The following is a 20,424-nucleotide window of genomic DNA, read 5'->3' on the forward strand; positions in this document are numbered from 1 at the left end:
AGATTAAGAATGCTGCCGCGAGACTCATTACTGGCTCAAGAAAGCATTCGCATATATCTCCAGACTTAAAGTCTCTAAAATGGCTGCCTTTGAAGCCAGAATACAGCTAAAAATTGCAGTTATGACACACGCGGCCGTGCACCACAATGCACCCAACTACCTCGCTCAAAAGTTGTCCATATCAGGAGGTTCGAGAACCAATAGAAGTACAAAAAATCTACTCCTGAAACCTCGTAGATTCAGGAAAGAGAAAATATACAAGCGCTCCTTCTCAGGAATGGTACCCAGGATCTGGAATGCGCTCCCTCCTGAAACCAGGCTTATCTCCTCCACCGCAATCTTCAAGAAAGAGGTGAAAACCATCCTTCTGGCCAAGATCTCCTGAACCTTATAGGTGCTGATCAGAGACTCTGCTATGCTTTGTATCACTGTTCACCTTGTCCTTTGGCACTATGCTTCTACTTGAGGGGGACACTACTATGTTACTCTCTTACTACCGACCAATATATGATACACGTTGGTTTACTGATCCACTCTCCCGATGCCCCCACTCAGTGTTCTCTCTATACTAAAACATTGGTATAAGCCATCCACACACCCAAGGTGTACCTGAACACCTCTGTAGTGGGATCAATGACTTGCCGTCATATATTACTTGTTTACCTGATTGTATATTGATTTGTTTTATGTATGTTATTATTATCCTACCATGTTAGTGACTATTATACTGCTCCCATTATCTCTGTTCATTCCTACTGCCCCTACCCTGTCTTTGTGAAGCGCTCTGATATCTGTAAGGATCTTGTTCGCGCTATATAAAACTTTGAATAAATAAATAAATAAATAAATAAATAAGAAAAGTTCAAAAGGTTGTTGTTGTGGGAATAACCAAGTGACCTTAAATGAATCAGAACACCTCTAAGCCTGGGATACTACCATGTGAATATCTGCCTTGACTTGTTACTTTGTGAATGTAAATAAAACGTTATTGAATTTTAAACGTCTTTCACCGGATCAGAGGGCGCTCCACGCGTCCATCAATGATATTCTGTTTTAATTTGAGAGAAGCTGAATGGTGCTTGTGGAAATGTTGCTTTACAGGCATGCTAAACAAAAGACTGCTTATTTCTATCTTTGTTTAAGCTTCCCCTATCACGAGTAAGATACTGATCATAAAGGTCTTAAAAAAAATAAAGTCTAACTGCAAACGCAACTACATGATATACGTAAAAGGCAAAATCAAGAAGTCTTTCAGCGCCTCTGAGAATGCACTTTCTGCTAGCAGTGTTTAAAAAGAGCCCCAGAAAATGTCAAATCACTAATCTACCAGCTATTTCAAAACAGGCTGCAAGCAAAGCCAATTTTTAATTTTTGTATTTAAGGAAATATGCATAAATACGTTCCAGTACATTAGCATAAGTCTTTCTATCCAAAAGATTAACATATAACCGCACAAACATCTTCCCTTTGACTTGGCCATCCTATCTTAGAAACGAATAATGGAAAATCTCATTCTATTTTCTTTAAAAATGCTTTTTTTCCATCTGTTGGACTACATTTTCTTTTAGAATGCGTACTTCCATCTGTTGGACTATATTTTCTTGAAAAATGCTGTCTTCCATCTGTTGGACTACCCTTTAACTTCGTAAACGTGCCACAGACGAGGCAGCCATTTATCGATATTCTTAGGTGCAGAATTAATCCAATCCTGGGCTATACAGAGCTAGGCAATGGCTACAGTAGCCTTCTCATGTTATACACTACCACCTGCTGCCTAGAATTGCCCGATACCTGAATGCTGTTACTTGCTACTGGTAGGCCCGCTGTGATACCCTAGATCTGTGAGTCTTGGCCCGCCACCTGTCCTCTATGGGCAGCCACTGCTGCATGCCACCCATGACTGCACACGTCTAGGATCCGCCTGTGAAGCCATACTGCCCGAGACTGTTCCTGTTAACTGCTGAACCAAAGAGTATATCCGCTAATTGACCTAGTTGCTACCTAATGTGTTGCAACAAGGCATGCTTGAATATATGAATGTCAAGTTATGGGGGAAGAGGAACTGTTCTATTTGAAAATTGGTTATTGCCATATACTTTTGGGGACCACAATGTCGAAAATTGCCTTAGCTCACGCCTGTAACATAAGCATAGAAGAGAATGGCATCTAGTTACTGAATAATACTACATATATGCTTCGGCATTACATGATTTGTGATATAAAAAACAACATTACCATATGATGCCAGCATTATACTCTTAGCTGAAATTACTGCATCTGCTAGGCGTGGATAGATATTACTTTAGCAACCTGAGTCCAGAAATGACTCAGTGCGTTGCAACGTGGGCTACTTATGTTTATAGGTAGGTCAGCTTAAGGTGCAATAGAACATCAGTACTTGCTCCTCGAAAACCAGAGAAAACAGGGCCTATCTTGGTCGGCAGCTACGTTGTTAAAATGCTCTGTTGTGGTAGGCTCCTGATCGCTTATAAGTTACATTTCAATGGCGCTCGAAGCCGTGGACTCTTGTTGGGGGGTGTTTGCTGCTGAGGGTGACGGACCACAACGCCCAAGAGATCCTCAATCGACCTCACCTGTGCCTTTTTGCCCCGCTTCCACACGCTATATAGCAGCTCGCGGCCCCCGCTTCGCGGGCGCCGCTCGAAGGCGCGGACTCTTGTTGGGAGTTTGCTGCTGAGGGTGACGGACCACAACGCCCCGGAGCCCCTCAATCGTCCTCACCTGTGCCTCTTTGCCCCACTTCAACACGCTACATAGTGGCCCGCGACCCCCGCTTCGCGGGAGCCGCTCAAAGCCGCGGACTCTTGTTGGGGGTGTTTGCTGCTGAGGGTGATGGACCACAATGCCCAGGAGCCCCTCAATCGTCCTCACCTATGCCTCTTTGCCCCGCCTCCACACGCTACATAGCCGCTCGAGGCTCCCGCTTCGCGGGGCGCGCACAGGCGCGCGCCGGGCAAAGCCCGGGCCAAAGGCTGGCCTGTTTGAGCCCGTTCGAGGACGGAAGAGGACGGGACGGGGCCCCCCCCTTACACCATCGTTGTGAAGTACATACGAAGGTCAGTACTCGTATGCTGGAGTATCAGACTGCTTGCCTAGTTGTGTTATCCATCCTACGCTCAGTTTGTAATTTATTAGTGTAGTAGCCGTTGTACTTTTTTTTTGATCATAACGACCTCAAGAGCTGGAAAGGGCAGGAAGTCTTTATCTGGAGGGTCGATTGTGGGCACATTGGATTACATTTTGACCAGGGCGACCTTCGTATTGGCCCATGAAATAGAAATAACCGAACAGCGGTTATCCTTGGATCTCGCATTTGATAAACGGTCTTTAATGGGTAGGCTGGCTCAGGTGCCCTCGCCACAGAAACAACAGCCTAGTACAGACAGTGGTGCACAAGGCAATTTAGGCGATGGTAGCCAACAACTCCAAGCTGTCGGAGGTCTGTCTAGTAATTCTCCCTCGATGGTTGCTATATCGACTGCCTCAAATGCCTCTTTGCAAAATCAAGAACACTCTGAACTCTTAAGTTCAAGATCGCGAACAAGGTCAGCACGCAGTCCTACCTTGAAAGTAGCGGCCAAGATCTGTGAACTGGACACAACATCCAAAAGGAAACGTGGAGGAGCCCCATTGAAAAGTAGAAAAGCGAAAATTCTAAAATCTAGTAACGTGGGGGAAAGGCCAACAATTGGAATATCAACTAGTCCAGTACCGAGCCAGTCGCCTGCACAAGATATTATGTCTACATCAAGCCCAGGTGTTGATAATCTAATTCAGTCTGGAGCGGACTTTTGGCTCAAAATGGAATCCATATTTACTAAGTCATGCCTTCCCCTCTACGATAGACTAAATTCTATAGAAGTCAGACTCTTGCACCTTGAATCATTGTTTGTTCCTAACCAGGAAAAGGCTGTTATAGGGAATGAAGGGGGTATTGGAAACAATGATGGGCTCTCTGGGTTATCAAATGTACCCTGTAATGTGTTTGTTCCTAATATTGTAGCGCAATTCCAGCCACCCCCCCATTCCACCGCCTAAGGTACTCCTACCCTCGTCTAGTAGCTCTGTTGCGATTAATGATATGACAATGAGTAGATGGGTCGAAAATGTTGGGGGTGGTGGAACTGAGAACAGGCATCCGGTAAGGTTGGGAGAAGAGGGGGGCCTGTTGCAAGATCTAGAGGGAATGCCTAGACTACTAGTTCCAGCAGAAAGTGCTTTTACCAATGATGTACCTATGATAGTACTCCCTTCTATAGATATCCCCCCCCCCCCGAGTCAACACCGTACGTTGTGGTGTTGGTAGGGGTTCCTGCTCTAAGTCGGGGGAAACGGGAGTCCTACACTGACCTTAAAAATAAATGAATCCATTGGTTGAACTACAATAGGCCATTACCCACCCAGGTATCTAGCGAAATTCTCTTTGCTCGTAGAATGGATTGGGTGGGGCATCGGAAGAAAGATATCGAGGGAGACTGTATTGTAATCAACTTCAGGAACAGATGGGCTGTCGAATATATTTGCAATTGGTTCTCAGCTCGGCCAGCAACCCAAATACAGTCATTCCCCCTAACCTATTTCTATCCACCTACTCCAAATAATTTCATCCTCAATGCAAGGAGAAGAGGTCAGTCCCAGGGTGATTGGGATAGACGGGGTCCAGGTGCCCAGTTAGGTAACATCAACCGGGTTGGAGTTGGAGATTGTAATCACATCCCTGCACTTTCTCTGTTTCCTGTAAGTAACAGATTCAGTGTTCTGGATTTGGTAGATTGACAGTTGAAAAGTGGCCAATGTGTTGCCCCCCTCGCTAATAAACAGGACCCAATAAAAACTAAGGAAGGCTCTGTGGCCTACGACTGGCCCACCAATACCCTTAGCTCACAGGTGTGCGAGAGTGCCCAAAAGGGAATCACTAATGAGAACAGGGGTAATTTAAGGGGGGTTAGTAGTAGTAACCATGATGGTATGTTGTTGGGTGCTTTGTTTCTACTAATACAGGAAGATGTAGCCAGTGTGACATTACCTTCAGTAGATGATGGTATATTGTTGGGTGATTCGTTTCCATCAATACAGGAGGATGTAGCCAGTGTGACATTACCTTCAGTAGCTGGAAGTGCCCCCGATAGAGAACAAGGGGGGGATGGGCAAGACTTTATTCAGGTAGGATTGCATTTAGAAGGCACGTTAGTTAGGGATGATGGACTTACGAGGGGACAGAAAAAAATACAAGTGCAGAAGGCCAATGGCAATATTAAAATACTTTCCTGGAAGCTGGCCGGCATTAAAAATAAATAGTTTTGCCCAGATTGGGGTTCTTTTGTAGAGAACTGCGATATCTGCCTTTTCCAGGAGACGTGGGCTCGGGAAGATTGTCAGTGGAGAGGCTTTGCCATTTTTAATATACTGGCCACGATGAGGGGTAGGGGGGAGACCATCGGGGGGTTTAAGTATCTGGGTGGGGACGCACCTGGGTGCTAAAGCTGAGCAGATTGTAACAAACTCCGAGGATGTTCAATGTGTCCTCTTAACAATGCCAGCAAACATACAAATCGCCCTACTTAATATCTATTCTAGGCCAGTGCAGAGTGGGCAGGAGTCTGGAGTCGTGGAACATCTGAGACAGTTTATTTTGACTCTCGATCCAGCAGCCGCCCTGATAATAGGGGGCGATTTTAATTGCCAGTTTGAACCCCTAACCAACTCAAAAATAATAATAATAATAATTAATAATAATAATTCTGAGTTTTTAGAGCGCCTGGTTACACCTATCGGTGTGTCCCCGCGCTGTCAAGACTGAGTCGAAGCTAGAGAAGGAGACGCAAGAAATGCAGTGATAACTTAGGATTTTGGGAACAGAAAAGTTTTCAGTTCTTTCCTGAACAATGCCTCAGAAGGCTCCAAACGGAGCCTCTGTGGAAGAGAGTTCCATCTTTGTGCGGCCAGGAACCGGAAGGAGCGCCCTCCCATTCTTGCCCTATTAAGCATAGAAGGCCCAGATGATGAGGATCAGTACTGGCATATACCCGAATCCCAGATTTCATCAGTCAGAGCGTGGACGCCGTTGGTTCTACAAATTAATTTGCTTACTCTGTCATCTTCACTAAGGGCATGTAACAGGAGGACAAAATCTGATAGACCAGGTGTCAGGCGTCCCACAAGACTCACCTGGGCTTGTGAAGCGATTCTGCAGAGACGACAGGAGCCACCACCCTTGTTCCCAACTAACCCCCGCGGGGAGTAACACCCGACACGGATTAGATGGATCCAGGGATGGGGGCCAAATAAGCAAGAGGAGTGGCCTTGGTGGAAGGGACGTAGGGTAGGGTCTTGGCACAGCTGAGGGAACAAGAAAAGACCCAATTAGGACGTGGTACTACTCCTACAGCATAACACCCCACAAAACACATGCAGGAAGGAGCCCCTGGCTCCGGTACTTACCAAGACACACCGTTCGTGCAGAACCAAGGAAGAGGTCAGCAACTTAGCGTCCGGGTGCCTTGGTAATTTGGAGAGGAAACGAAATAAAGCGCTCCTGCGCGTAAGAACCACCAAAGTACAAAACAACAATAAGAAGGCGCTCCTGCGCGTAAGGGTACGATACCAGGACTCAAGGGTAAGCACTATAGCGCGGCCCAGTGCATGTTTGTTCAACGCTCCTGCGCCACATGCAATAGTTCCACAGTGCTCCTACGCTACACGCGCCAGGTAACTAACAGTAGCGCTCCTGCGCAACTGCCAAAACAAAAGCAACACAAGCAAAGAATGTCGCAGCGCTCCTGCGCTTACTGACAGGAAATGCAGCAGCGCTCCTGCGCCACTGCCAAATGAGGGGCAACACAAGGAAAGAAATGCAGCAGCGCACCTGCGCGGCTGCCAAGGAAAGGGTTAATCCTGGTCCCAACGAGAGTATCACAGCGCTCTCAGCGCTTGGCAAATTGGTGCCTGTAGCAGTGCTCCCGCATGGCTGTCTGAGCACTAGAGGCACAGGAGAGTAATGGCCAGCGCACCACACGATGATGAGGACGAAACAAAACGGCAAGGAAAAGTCACGTAACGCGTACTGACACAGGAAAGGCGTTACCGTACCGTGACTCGTAGTGCAGCGGAGCCTCCAGGAGTCTAAAGGAGATGAAGAACAGTCCTCCGACGTCTGCTGGGCTTCGAACAATACTTCGGAATCAGAAGCACCGATCCAGCGGTGCTTCACGCATTTAAGCGTAGTCCCCCGGAAGTGCTAGTGAGGCGGAGGACTAGACCGGGACACCACTTCCGGACGGAAGTGAGTATTCCCGACGCCTGCATGTGCCCTGTGGCGCCCGGAACGGCGGAAAGCCGCCACATGACACCAGGTCTGCCCACCTTTAAAAGAGAAGGGCAAAATTCAATTCTGGATTACATTATGGTTGAACCCAGAACATGGGATAGGGTCCTGGACTTTCAGATTTACCCGAGACAAGATAGTGATCATAACGCTCTAGTTATGACTCTTAAACCAGGGAATTTGGGTTTGTTGAACACGGTACTAGTGCCCAGCTCAACTGAACATGTATTGTCTCTAACTAATAATAGGCGGAGAGTGAAATGGTCCTTTATTCAGGGCTCCCCAACTAAATTAGCTAGCATTTATCACCAGGTCTTGCCATACTTAAGAGAAATGGGAGAGGGCGGGGCAATGGACATACAAACAGGGATGGGGGATAGGCCTTTAAAAATACATAAACAGCTGTCTTTGTAACTGCGTGAAGTATTTTATCCGGCAGGAACTCAAAGGGTGAATCAGGTCACTGCTCATCCCTGGTATAATGCCAACTGCCGAAAGGCCAAAACAGATTTGTTAAGTGCTCTAAAGGCTAAGGAGAAGTTAAAAATTAATTTATGTAGGGGCAATTACAAACGGATTGTTCAAACAGAAAAGAAAAACTGGGGAGTTGATAAATGGGGTGATCTCAGGAATGCCCTTATGGTGAAAGACCTGAAAACTTTTTGGGCAATAGTCAGCTCTGGGGGGAGGGAGGGCACTCGCTTGGGAAGCTCACTTTGGAGCTTTGTATGCAAATTCGGATGATGACGGCACTTCTACTTCGCTAACAAGCCTCCTGTCCATGAGCATCGATTGGAGGGGGCGTGGGAGATTACTCTATGCGAAGTAGAATCCGCCATTAACAAGTTACTACCAAATAAGGCGCCTGGTTTAGACAAGCTGCCTGGGGATCTATTCCGGTCAGAATCAAAAATCTGGGCACCATATTTGTGTGCCTTGTTCAACGCTATCTTAAAGGGCATGGACCCGCCGGATACTTGGCGTGGTACCGAGATAGTCCCGATTCATAAAAAAGGCTGCCCTATTTTACCGTCCAATTACAGGCCTATTAGCCAGATTGATACTATCCAAAAACGGATGGGGCGTGTTATTTTAGACAGAGTCCAGGGTTGGATCGAGGAAAATGAGATCTTGAGTCCTTTCCAGGCTGGCTTCAGGACGAGCACATCTACTATCGACCAGATATTCAGACTTCAGGTCTTATATTGGAAAACGGTGAGTGTGGAGGGTGGCAGCCTCTACCTCATTTTCGTTGACCTGAGGTCTGCTTTTGATCTGGTCCCCAGGGAAAAACTGTGGAGGGTACTGTACGATCTTGGCATTCCACCTTACCTTCTGGATGTGCTGGTGAGGTTGCATAAGGAGAATTATGCACAAGTAGGGTGTGGGAAGCATGGAGAACTGTCAGCACGCTTCCCGGTGAAACAGGGGGTGCGCCAGGGGTGTGTTATTTCCCCCACCCTGTTTTGTCTATATATTAATGGGCTTATAGACCACCTACTTGGAGTCAAGGACAGTGATGTACCGAGGCTAGTCTCGGGTAGGGTGCCCGCGTTGATGTTCCCGGACGACACATTGTTGTTGTCCAAGACATCAACGGGCATCCAACGCACCCTGGACGGTTTTGCTACATTCTGTGTAATGAGAGGTTTGGAGATCAATTTAAATAAAACCAAATTTATGATCTTCAACACTCCGAGGTCCACTCACCCGAATACATTTTTTGACGGCACTCCCCTTGAGAGAGTAAAGACTTTTGAGTATTTGGGCATCACCCTCTCGGAACATCTGGAATGGTGTACCCAATTAGTAAAGGCATCCCTAAAGTTAACCCAAGTGGCGGGGGGGATATTGAAAATGCATAGAGGGTTAGAGTTTAAACCAGCTGCCCCTGTTATCGTAATCTACAGGCCAGGGCGGCCGCCCTTTATGGGGCTGAACTTTGGGGGCACTCTAGGCCTGCCAACCTCATGAAGGTAGAGCATACATTCATGAGGAATTTGGTGGGACTTCCACCTAGTACACCGTTGGTGCCCCTTCGTATGGATCTAGGGTTACTTCCCATTGAGGAGGAAGTGGCTCTAAGGTCACTGATGTACTGGAGAAGGCTATGGACAGTCCCTGAATTAGTCTCCTATAGAAATGAATTTAGGGAGGTGTGGGTAACCTAAAGTAGCAAAAAAATAATTGTGGCTTAGTCACATCAAGGCACTCAGTAGTTCAATAGGAAAGCCTGGGCTGTGGGAAACTCCAGATGTAGCATGCCCTGCAATACCCAGGACACATCTGGTTCGATCCTATAGGCACCACAATCTTTTAACTCTTCATGCAAGTTCTACAATCAGTCTTTTGACAATTGAGTTTCTTCGAGTAAAAGAGGAATACAAAAAAGAGTAGGTCCTAGACTTGATCTATCCATCACTGGCTAGGAATTTATATATGCAGTTCAGGATGGGGACTCTTCCTCTTATGTTGTTTACTAGCAAATGGGACAGCCAAAAAAATACTGAGTGTCCAGCTTGTAAACATAAGATAGAAACTGAAATTCACATTTTTTTTTTACTTGTCCTGCATATTATGCACTAAGAAAACGTTGGGTGATTCCGATTTGTAAAAACTTAGGTTTCAGACATTGTCTTCAAGCTTTAAGAGTTTTAAAGTATGATACTCATCCCCCTATTGTTTTTGCCGTCTCGCGCTTTTTAAATGGTATGTGGTATAAACATAGGAGTATTTTAAAATGATCTGTCAATAACTCTACTGAAATGGGATGGCTAAATGTTTAGTTTAAACTTGCTAAGTATTCCCAGCCTTCTAAGTAATAAGAGGAGTAATTGACCAAAGAGCGATAGGGAGATCTACGTAGAATCCGAAGGTATACATCTGCTATCGTGGAATATAGTGGGTGCGAAGAAATTGCTAGAGAACGGACTGCCTCTAGAAGAGTGGGCTAATTGCGACGTAATTGCCCTGCAAGAAACATGGTCACAAGAAGATCTCCCGATAGCAGGCTTTGTCCACTACACTGTAGCAGCAGAAAAATGTAAGCATTATGGTCGTGCAATAGGCGGCCTGACAGCCTATGTATCTACAGCTTTAATAATTAAAACCTAACAGCTTAAATCTCCTGACCCTAGTATACAACTGATTAAATCCTCGGATCAAAACACAGTTAACAAAAGAACGATAATCTTGATTAATTATTACACAACCGAAGTTTCGAGTCAAAAAGGAAAAAAATGCCCTACTAAATAAAGTAATTACAGGCATACGCAGTGCTGAGCCTTCTTGGAGTTTAATAGTGACTGGAGACTTTAATTCAAACTTGATATTCTCACCAGAAGAAGACGAAATCTTGATAGCAGATAATACACATTGGTGTGTTCCACAGCAATCTCAAGTTGGGGTGAAGGATCGTTAGGATCGACTGGGCCAGCAATTAGTGACAGATATTGAATATCAAGGCATGCGAGTACTTAACGGAAAGACAGACGAAGTCTGTGTGCCAAAAAAAACGTACTACGGCCCTCGGGCACAATCAATACTTGATTTTACAATTATAAGTCTATCGCTGATGCCATTACTAGTCAGTTTTTATATAGACTACACCCCTTGAGTGATCATTGGTTTCAACACATCAAATTTAGTTTTTGCATAGACAGATTCCAATCATCTAATATAGTGGACGGCCAAATAAATATAATTAATCAAAAACGTATTAATTGGACAAATACAAACAAAATTGAGTGGTTCTCTATAATAAAGGAAATCTTGGCTGAATTGGGAAACAAATCTATGAATAAGATTCAAGCCTGGTCTCTCTTCTTAGACAAACTAAAGACGAAAATGAAAGTCTCGAGTGTGAAGGACAAAAGATACCATCCAAATACTGATCTCCCGAAAGAGGTGCAAGACCTAAGAAGGGCCTTAAGAAGAACACAAAAGAAGTTACAATCAAATATCACAGAAGGGCTATTATTGGAGACATTTCTCCTACAAAGCAAACAATACAAAAAGAAGATTTGGGTATTCAAAAAAAGGAAAATTGAGAACTTTTGGACTAAACTGATATTCAGCATTAGGCATCAAAACTCAAACAAATTTTGGAATACAATAAATCAATTGATTAGGCATCGAAACATCTTAACGTCAAACGTTCAGGAAACAGAATGGGTCAACTTCCTTTCACAAAAATGTAAACAAAAGTTACCAAACGCTCCACGGAAACAATTAATACTCGATAATTCGAATAAACTAAAATCAGAAGAAGAAGGCAGCTGTCAGTCCCTACCAACAGACTTGTCCCAATCACCTAAGCCAGTAGTAAATCATGCTATCTATCCAGCAGAGGGCATAGTAAATATAATTAAAAAGGGTAAAAGCAATGGGGCTCCAGGTCTGGATGGCATTCCGCAAGCGATCTACAAACATGCCTCTGAATACTGGAGCTCACATTTAGAGAAACTATACGCTGAAGTTTAGATTAATAAACAAGTACCTGACAGCTGGCAAGGATCCATTATAACCCCAATTTATAAAGGAGGAGATCGAACAAACCCAACTAATTACAGGCTAACGGCACTGCAGGACGTAGAAGCTAAATACTTTGCATCATTACTGCTGGAAGATCTGGTCAATTGGTCTGGGGAAAGAAACCGGATTCCAATTAATCAAACAGGTTTTGGAAAAGGGATTGGAACAATCTCCAACATCTTTTCTATTACAATGGTTGCTGAAAAATGCAAGCGTGAGAAACAGGACTTGCATCTGTGTTTCATAGACTTAAAAGCTGCTTTTGACAGCGTGGACCGGAACCTGCTGTGGGCAAAGTTGAAAGCATGGGAAATACCAGAGAGGATATTGAGGGGTTTGTTATTATTTTATACTGACACCTGGACTCAAGTAAAACTTGGGGAAGGTGCCAGAATATCAAGAAAAGTATATACAACTATCTGCTTAAACCAGGGGTGCGTACTGGCCCCGCACCTATTTAAGCTCTTCATATCAGATCTCTCAGGAAAACTTGACAATATTATTACACATTCCCCGAAATTAGGCAAGTTAAAACTTTCTCATCTTGCCTAAGCAGATGACATTGTGCTATTGAGCTGAACTAAAGTTGGTTTGTCGAGGCTCCTAACTGAACTTTCAGATTTCCTGTCTAGAAATAAGTTGGAACTTAACTTGTCTAAAACAAAAACAATGCTTTTTACTAATCGGCAAGCCGCTCATCACAACATCTGGCTAGAAGGTAAATAACTGGAAAAAGTATCCGGTTATAAGTATTTGGGATACTACATAGATGACAAGTTATCCCTACAAGATCAGAAAAATTATATGACTCAGAGAGCAGGGGCCTTAATATTTGCATTTAGCTCACTGGCGGCAAAGAAGTTGGAAGGGCCATCTTTGAGGCCGCTCCTGACAATTATCTCAGGCAAAGCCCCGTCTACCTTATCATATGCCAGTGCCGCCATGCATGGTAAAGACTCGGATATTCTTAATAATTTAATAACAAAAATTTGGGACTGCTGCTCCTATTTTCCCTAGAACTAGCTGGGACATTTAAGCAACTAGAGCATGGCTCACACAACTTTTTAATCGTTGAATGGACTGTCTCTTCAAGTTCTACACTCCTAATAATAAATTTCTACAACTCATGGGTGAGGGCGAACGAAGTGGACCATATAGTTTTTTTAGAGAATTTTCTAGTTAATTACAGTCAATCCACGCAAAATAATTTTGAGCTCATTTTACTGGGCGATTTTAATATTCACAAATGCAATTTACCATGTCTTATAGATTCTGAAGTGGGTATGGGCGCCGTAGATATCCCCCACTTTGAACATTCCAAATCAGGAGAGGCCCTTGAAATGATGCTTGCCAGTATAAATCTATATGAACCAATGTATACAGGAGCGGGCGAGAGGGTACCCACAAACAAGGGGACAGCGCAGGGGACGATTATAGATTATATTTTTATCTCGGCCTCGATCATGCCAAAGGTAAAAGGATATAAGACAACTGTCTCACCCCACAGCGACCATAATCCCTTGCTATTAGTGATTCACTGGAGTGACCTACGGCGCAACTTAGCTGGACAAACTAAGGTTTGCGCCACTGCGGTGCCCAGTGACCAGGATAGAAGGCTTAAGTGGGGTAGAGTAGTCGAGGAAGAATTTATGGCCACCATCCTGCCCAAAATAGAGGATTCAATTGTAACCTGTTTGGCCCAAGGCTCTTCAAACCAACTAATCATAAAGGCCTTTGAGTCTATCTGTGCCCAAGTCTCTAGGGACATAACGGTACCTAAACCACGGTTCCCTCCAAGGCCCTACAAATGGTTTGATTCCCAGTGCTCTCGCATACATAGATCCCTAAAGGATGCCTTAAGGGACAAGCCGAGAGATAAAGCCTTAATTACTTGCCTGAGGCAGGAATACAAACTTACCTTAAAAAGAAGGAGAAATGTCATTAAAAATGAGGCCTGGAATAATCTCCTTAATATAGATGTTCTTCGAGATAGCAAAAACTTCTGGGATATCATAAATAACCCGTTTTTTTCGGGTACTGACAATACTCCCCTTGATTGTGTTATTCCGGATGAGAAATGGATTGACCATTTTCAAGAGGTATATGGTAATAAAGGTGGTACATCTACGACTGGTACAAGAACTGTTCAGGTCCACTCTGAAGTAGTGTTTGGAGGAGATGAGGTTTTTAAGGCCATAATGGACTCCTCCACAAATAAGGCGCCAGGGCCGGATGGCGTACCAGTTGACTTTTTTAGACATTCCCCGAAAATTTGGTCCCAAGTCCTAACCAGAGTATTTAGAGCCGCAAATGATAATATCTTCCCAAATTCATGGGCCACCGCTATCATAGTCCCTATTTTTAAGAAAGGCAACCGGGAGGATCCTGGGTGCTATAGACCCATCTCCCTCCTTGACTCTGCGATTAAAATCCTGGGCAGAGTCTTATTGGGTAAATTAAGGACTAATTTGGAGGCTTGTGGGGGGCTCGATAACATACAGTACGGCTTCCGGGAAAAGCGAGGTACCCTGGATCAATGTTCCAACCTCCACCTTCTTGTCTCTAAATACACGGTGGTCGGAGAGGGGTCAGTTTATCTGGCCTTTATGGACCTCTCCTCGGCCTTCGACCTGGTTAACAGGTCCAAGTTATGGTCCTTGCTAGAAGAGATGGGGATAGAGGCTCCGTTGGTAGGTTTTATGGCCAGCTTACACCAGGATCTGTTCACTAAAGTAAGGGTCACTAGGGAGGGGAGATGCACTGATAGTTTCAGATCAGAGAAAGGGGTACGACAGGGGTGCATCTTGGCCCCCCTTCTCTTTACCATTTATATTAATGGTTTAGGGAAACACCTTGAACTAGGGGTGGCAGATGTCCCGCGTGTAGGAGGAGCCCAGGTACCGGCCCTCTTATACGCGGACGACGCGGTACTAATTGCGCGTACTGGCAATAGTTTACAAATCCTATTGGACCGTTTTGGTTCATTCATGGAGAGCCTTGACCTGAAAGTAAATGCAACAAAATCGCACACTATGATCATAGGTTGCCAGAGAAGCAAGACCATACGGTTAACTTTCACCTGTGGGGGGGATGTGGTTTCTAGGGTTCCTACTTTCCCTTACTTGGGGGTCCTTTTTGATGAGAGGGGCTCTTGGGCCCCCCAGATAAAGGCAAAGAGTGTCTCTCTGGCTCGCTCAACAGCTGCTTTGATGGGCTTTTCGAAAAGACTGGGGGCCAAACCAATGGAAGCCCTCGTTAAAGTTTATAATAGCAAGTGTGTTCCCATTGCCACCTATGGGTCTGCTCTATGGGGTTACGTCAACCAGGATCGCATTCAGAGAGTCGAAAATGGGCTTATTCGTCAATTTCTATCTGTCCCAAATTCCACTCCCACGTTATCCATCCATGAGGAATTGGGTCTACCATATATTACTGACAGATTGAAGTTGGCACCCCTACTCTTTTGGATAAAAACATGGCTGAACTCTGAGTTGACGCTGAACCATGGCATTCTGCTGGACGTGGTATCAAGGGACCGCGCCTTGAGAATGCCATGGTTGAGATATCTTAAAACCTCATTTGCAGCGCTTGGGAGACCGGAGATCTATTCAGACCCATCAAGCATTAGAAAACAGGACATTGGGTGGATCAAACAACATTTCCTTAACAAGCACTGGCGTTGCCAATAGGTTTCGCATTTGGAAAGTTGGAGCTATTGGTTTTGTAAATGACATTTTATATTTATATATCGTTATTGGCATTGTCAATAACAATATATAAATATAAAATGTCATTTACAAAACCAATAGCTCCAACTTTCCAAATGCGAAACCTATTGGCAACGCTATTTGGTTAAGCCGGATGGGGGCGGGGGTTTCTGTGTTTTTTTTATGTTTTTTTTAATGAATGCTGTTTGCGGAAAAGAAGTCTGCTCTACACGAACACTTTAACTCCAAACCGCAAAACCGAACATCGGCATCCGTGTGCGTTCGAAGAATCCTGCTCTGGGTATGGGGGTGTGCTTTCAGTTTATGAGCCAAGTAGGTACATTCACGCAGTATTAGGGTTCTGCAGTTTGTAGAGGGTGAAAGCTGTTCCTCTAACTGCATCCCGAAGGACGTGAGAATATCGTATGGCACAGACCCCATTAAACAAAGGGTATTTTGGGTTGCGGGAATGCGAGCGAGGGGAGAAATGTGGGGATAGAAGCAGGCATGGTGAAAGGAGATGCGTGGAGGGAAGCCGGATGGGGGCGGGAGAGCCTGGTGGGGGGGGGGGCGGGAATGCGAGAGGGGAGGAGAAGTGTGGCAGGCAGATGCGCGGAGGGAAGCCGGATGGGGGCGGGGGTTTCTGTGTTTTTTTGAATGAATGCTGTTTGCGGATTAGGGAGATGCGCGTGCTTGTGTGGTCACGTGACCCGCTTTTGTGGTCACGTGGTCACATGCACTGTGAAGAAACCGCAGTGGTTTCACTAGTCGATTGAGCCCTTGAATTTTCGCCTATTAGATTCGCAAGCGAATGATAATAGGCGAAACCTAAAAAGGGTACGGTTAGAGAGAGAAGAGAGGGAAGTAATGAAACCGTCAGTTAGAGCTTACCTGATTCTAGGCACCACTCCCTCTCTGGAACCCTATTTAAAAATTGTCACTAATCCCCTTCACAGAGCCTTGCTTATCAAATTTAGGATGAACTTGATTCCTTATACACTTGGTTGTTTTCCTACTTGGGCAAAACCAGAGGACGCTTTACCTTGCAAATGCGACAATTTTTCTACCCAAGATACGCTTCATTTTATGTTTTTTGTGGGTTTTATGCCGCCGCTAGGGAAAAATACCTAATACCTATTCTGAAGGAAGCAGGCTTTCTTCAGGTTAGGCCAGCATTAATTTTTCTTCAAATGTTGGGTACCACGCATATCATCTTTCGCGTGGCATCTTACCTAACGGCTGCATTTAGATTAAGAAAGAAACAAGCCCCAGGGAATGTTTTATTTTAAATGTTGGCCTTGAGGGTCTTAAGTAAATTAAAATTTAATATAAATTGATTATGAATTGAATTTTGTATGTAAATTGCAATGAGATTTTTATATTGTGCTGTATGTATTGCCTTTTATGATTTTAACAAAAATCGAATAAAGCGTATTTTGACTGACTGACTGACTTGAATAACAAAAATTTATAAAAAGGTTCTCCAAATTCCCAGTTCTGCCTCACCAGCGCAAATGCGATTAGAATTTGGTTTAATGAATGAATCACTGGGCAGACTTTGTACATATATAAAGGTGTGGTACCGACTCAAACAGAGCGCTAGTGAAAACAACCTTAACAAATTTTTATGGCTGGAATTGGAACTGCAAAACAAAATCACAGGCCAACAAATTCTTGACCAGTGCACTGGAGGCAACATGTTCTTCTAACCTTTGGAATAAAAATCTGCCTTTTTTATCATTCAAGCAGGCGTTAAATAGAGCTGCAAAACTTCATTCGCAGTTAACAGATAAAGGTATTTTTGCCCATCGCTCTCATTCATGCACTGTGCTTAATAATTACAAAACTCTTAAACCGGCAGCCTACTTAGACACAACATTCTCTATTTATATTAAAAAATGACTTATGGCATTGCGCTTTGGCAAATTTCCAACCTTAGCCGACGAACCATCTTGGAGGCATATTGAGACAAAAGAATGCCGTCTCTGTGGCTATGAAAAGGAAGACTTGATTCATCTAATATGCCATTGCAAGAAGCTGCAATCTGAGCGTGCAATCTTTTTGAAGAAAGCCTTCCTGGACAGGAGAATACGTTCATGTAGAACCGCCATTATTGGAGGCCTGAATCCAACTGACCCGCAAATGAACTGTAGAATGATAAAGTTTTTGCAAGCTCATGAAAAACTACTGAAAGCAAGCGAGTCTGTAACAAAATAATCTTATTTGGACACTTCAGTCTTATTAATATGTAAATACTGATTTAAGAATTGTTCTTTTATGTTTCATGCTAAGATCACGAACATGAAAGGAAATTTTATGCAAAGTCCACGAACTTGAAAGAAAATTTTATGGAAACTTCTCTGTGTTTGTTGTTTTAGGCTAATATTTGCTGAATATTGTTTTTACGCAAATTGTAACGGTTTTTATTAACTATACAATGAATAAATTATTATTATTTAGTTTTAACTTGTCAATAATGCTAAATGTAAGATTGTTTTAGTATTGTTTCATGTTATTTATTAACTCTATTATTGTTGTATGTATGTATTTTAAAATGTGCTTTTATGGTCCATGAGACCGAAATAAAGCTATCGACGGACTCAGAATAATACAGGTGACAAACGTATGCCCCTCCTCATAGGCATCTGAGGCGATCGGAGCTGGCTCTTCAACATATTTATACATCTTCTCAGTGGTGTAATACACCTTTTAAACACTTAACTGCTGTTAGCATAAGTTAATTGCCATAAAGTGTTTGTTTCCGGTATCTATAGTATCTTGGATATCTTTTACTTGTTATTCTGAACCTAATTTTTCCGTCCCTTTTATTTGCCATCTGAATCCTCATCTACAGCATCCGAGAATATCTTATAAGCATGCCTAATCTTTATATCCATCTTGGCAAGAAAAGCTTGTTCTCTTATTTTGATCCTATTCATCCCTATTTTATTCTTACCCACCTTATCAATAACAATATCTAACTTGCAAGTATTTAAAAAAAATCATGTTTAGGAATATTACATTTCCCTTCTAACTTTTCACGTACTTTAATCCCCTCGCCCCCTTGAAAAAAGTTGACCTATGTTATTCAATCAGAGAAATGCCCATTTATTGGAGATGCTATCATTAAGTATTTTGGTAAACATAGACTGACCCCAAAGTGAAGTATGTTTATTAATAGGTATCATTTCAAACAAGCTGCACCACTTCCATCAGATGTGTCTCACCGCACTTATCCGCTTGAACTGAACCCTTCTGAAGTAATTAGGATCAAAATATTGCAATGTAATGGTTATGCAAAGCTAGTTTGTAAGTCCTAAATCCTGACCCATTCCAGGAGGTGCAGCACAGGATTTAACCCCTTCCATGCTGATGACGTCCCCCATCCGTCATGCATCACGGTGGGCATGTGCTGATGACGGCTGGGGGCCGTCATAATCCCGCCCACTCTTTAAAACGGCCGCACAGGGCGAAAAATCACTGCGCATCAAGGGGTTAAAGAGCATGGGAAATGAGAGTCCGTCCATAAACCTACACACCAACCAGAACAGAAGTAGAAGATCCATCAAAGAAACCCATAAGGTGAGAGGCAATAAATAACATAACAGTGTAAAATGTGATGCTGAGACAACAGATATGAGCCACTCTAACGATTCATCCTTGCATTGGTTTTGAAGGGACTTTTTTCAATGTGCAGATCTGTTAAGTATTTCAATAGAAACTAGAACAATGGACTAAACTAAAAAGAAGTGGTAGGAAAAAATCCAAAGTCAACTGAGTGTTTCACAACCATCAAGGACTAGAGAAGTGGTGTATTTGACAGCTGGCTAGCAGTCCTGCTCCCTTCATGAATGGAACATATCTCAAAACAACAAAAACAAAGAAGAAACATATTTTAATAAGATAGAAGAACAAACAAAAAAAAAATCAGAGAAGTACACTGGCCATAGTTTTGTTATGAAAATTTGGGTCAAAACAGCATTCTTTACTGGACTTATGTGGAGTGGGCAGATCCAACCAGAATATTGACAGAGTGGGAAAGAATAATACAGAAAACTAATACTAAGGCATATTTATGTGCGACCTGTTGGGCAGACTTAGAAAAGCAGTAGAAGCAGTTTGCGGGCGGGAAGCCAGCACATTCAATACAGTAAAGATAATTGGGCATTTCCAAGAATTCTACAAGGAAGGATTTGTGCCGTAACAGGAAATTAATAGCTGAAGCATTAGTAAACAGCCATCTTCAAGAACATGTACCACGTATGTTACTTTATTGAAAAGTGTAAATTCTAAATGATGTACTTACCGCCACAACAATCATTGTGCTGTCTGGTCGCCATTCTGCTTGTTTGTAAGGTCCAAACTGTGTAGCAGCTTTAGCAGACTCCTTGTAACTTACAATCAAAACACTAGGCTGAAGAAAGAAAGAGAGCATATCACATTTAATGCCAGCCTCTATTTCTGTTAACAGTAGCTTTAAATACGTTTCAGTACCAGAAAGACATAGATATGACTACAAATCATCATTATCTTAAATCCAATTTTCGCAGAAGCCATATTATTTGTGTTGTATAAAAAGATCAGCTCGGATACATCCAGCTCTTTATCACCTAAAGTGATAATATCTCTGAGAAATGCTATGAATCCTTGTTAACTCTCCGAACAACCTACGTGGCTCACTAAATGAACTCTCCCACAGAGCCCTGTGGCTGGGTCCCTGCCAAGGACCAGGGCCATAAAATGGCAACACAGAGGCAGGTTAGAGGTGAAACTCAAGCAGAGGCCCAGGGAGCTCTATGGAGTGTTTGACGTGTAGTTGGAGAAGCCCAACAAATGGGC

General features: G+C 43.6%; 1 protein-coding gene across 2 annotated transcripts in view; it reads right to left on the bottom strand.

The window, feature by feature from the left end:
* Nucleotides 1–20,424, bottom strand: part of RIC1 (RIC1 partner of RAB6A GEF complex) — an 882,831-nt gene that overhangs the window by 708,578 nt on the left and 153,829 nt on the right. For both annotated transcript variants that reach the window (XM_078675923.1, XM_078675922.1), the window contains exon 2: nucleotides 19,892–19,999. In XM_078675923.1, coding sequence (XP_078532049.1) covers nucleotides 19,892–19,999 — 108 coding nt within the window. The remainder of the gene's footprint in view (nucleotides 1–19,891; nucleotides 20,000–20,424) is intronic.

This window comes from Lissotriton helveticus, chromosome 2_1, assembly GCF_964261635.1.
Source record: "Lissotriton helveticus chromosome 2_1, aLisHel1.1, whole genome shotgun sequence".
In the NCBI taxonomy this organism is placed as follows: Eukaryota; Metazoa; Chordata; class Amphibia; order Caudata; family Salamandridae; genus Lissotriton; species Lissotriton helveticus.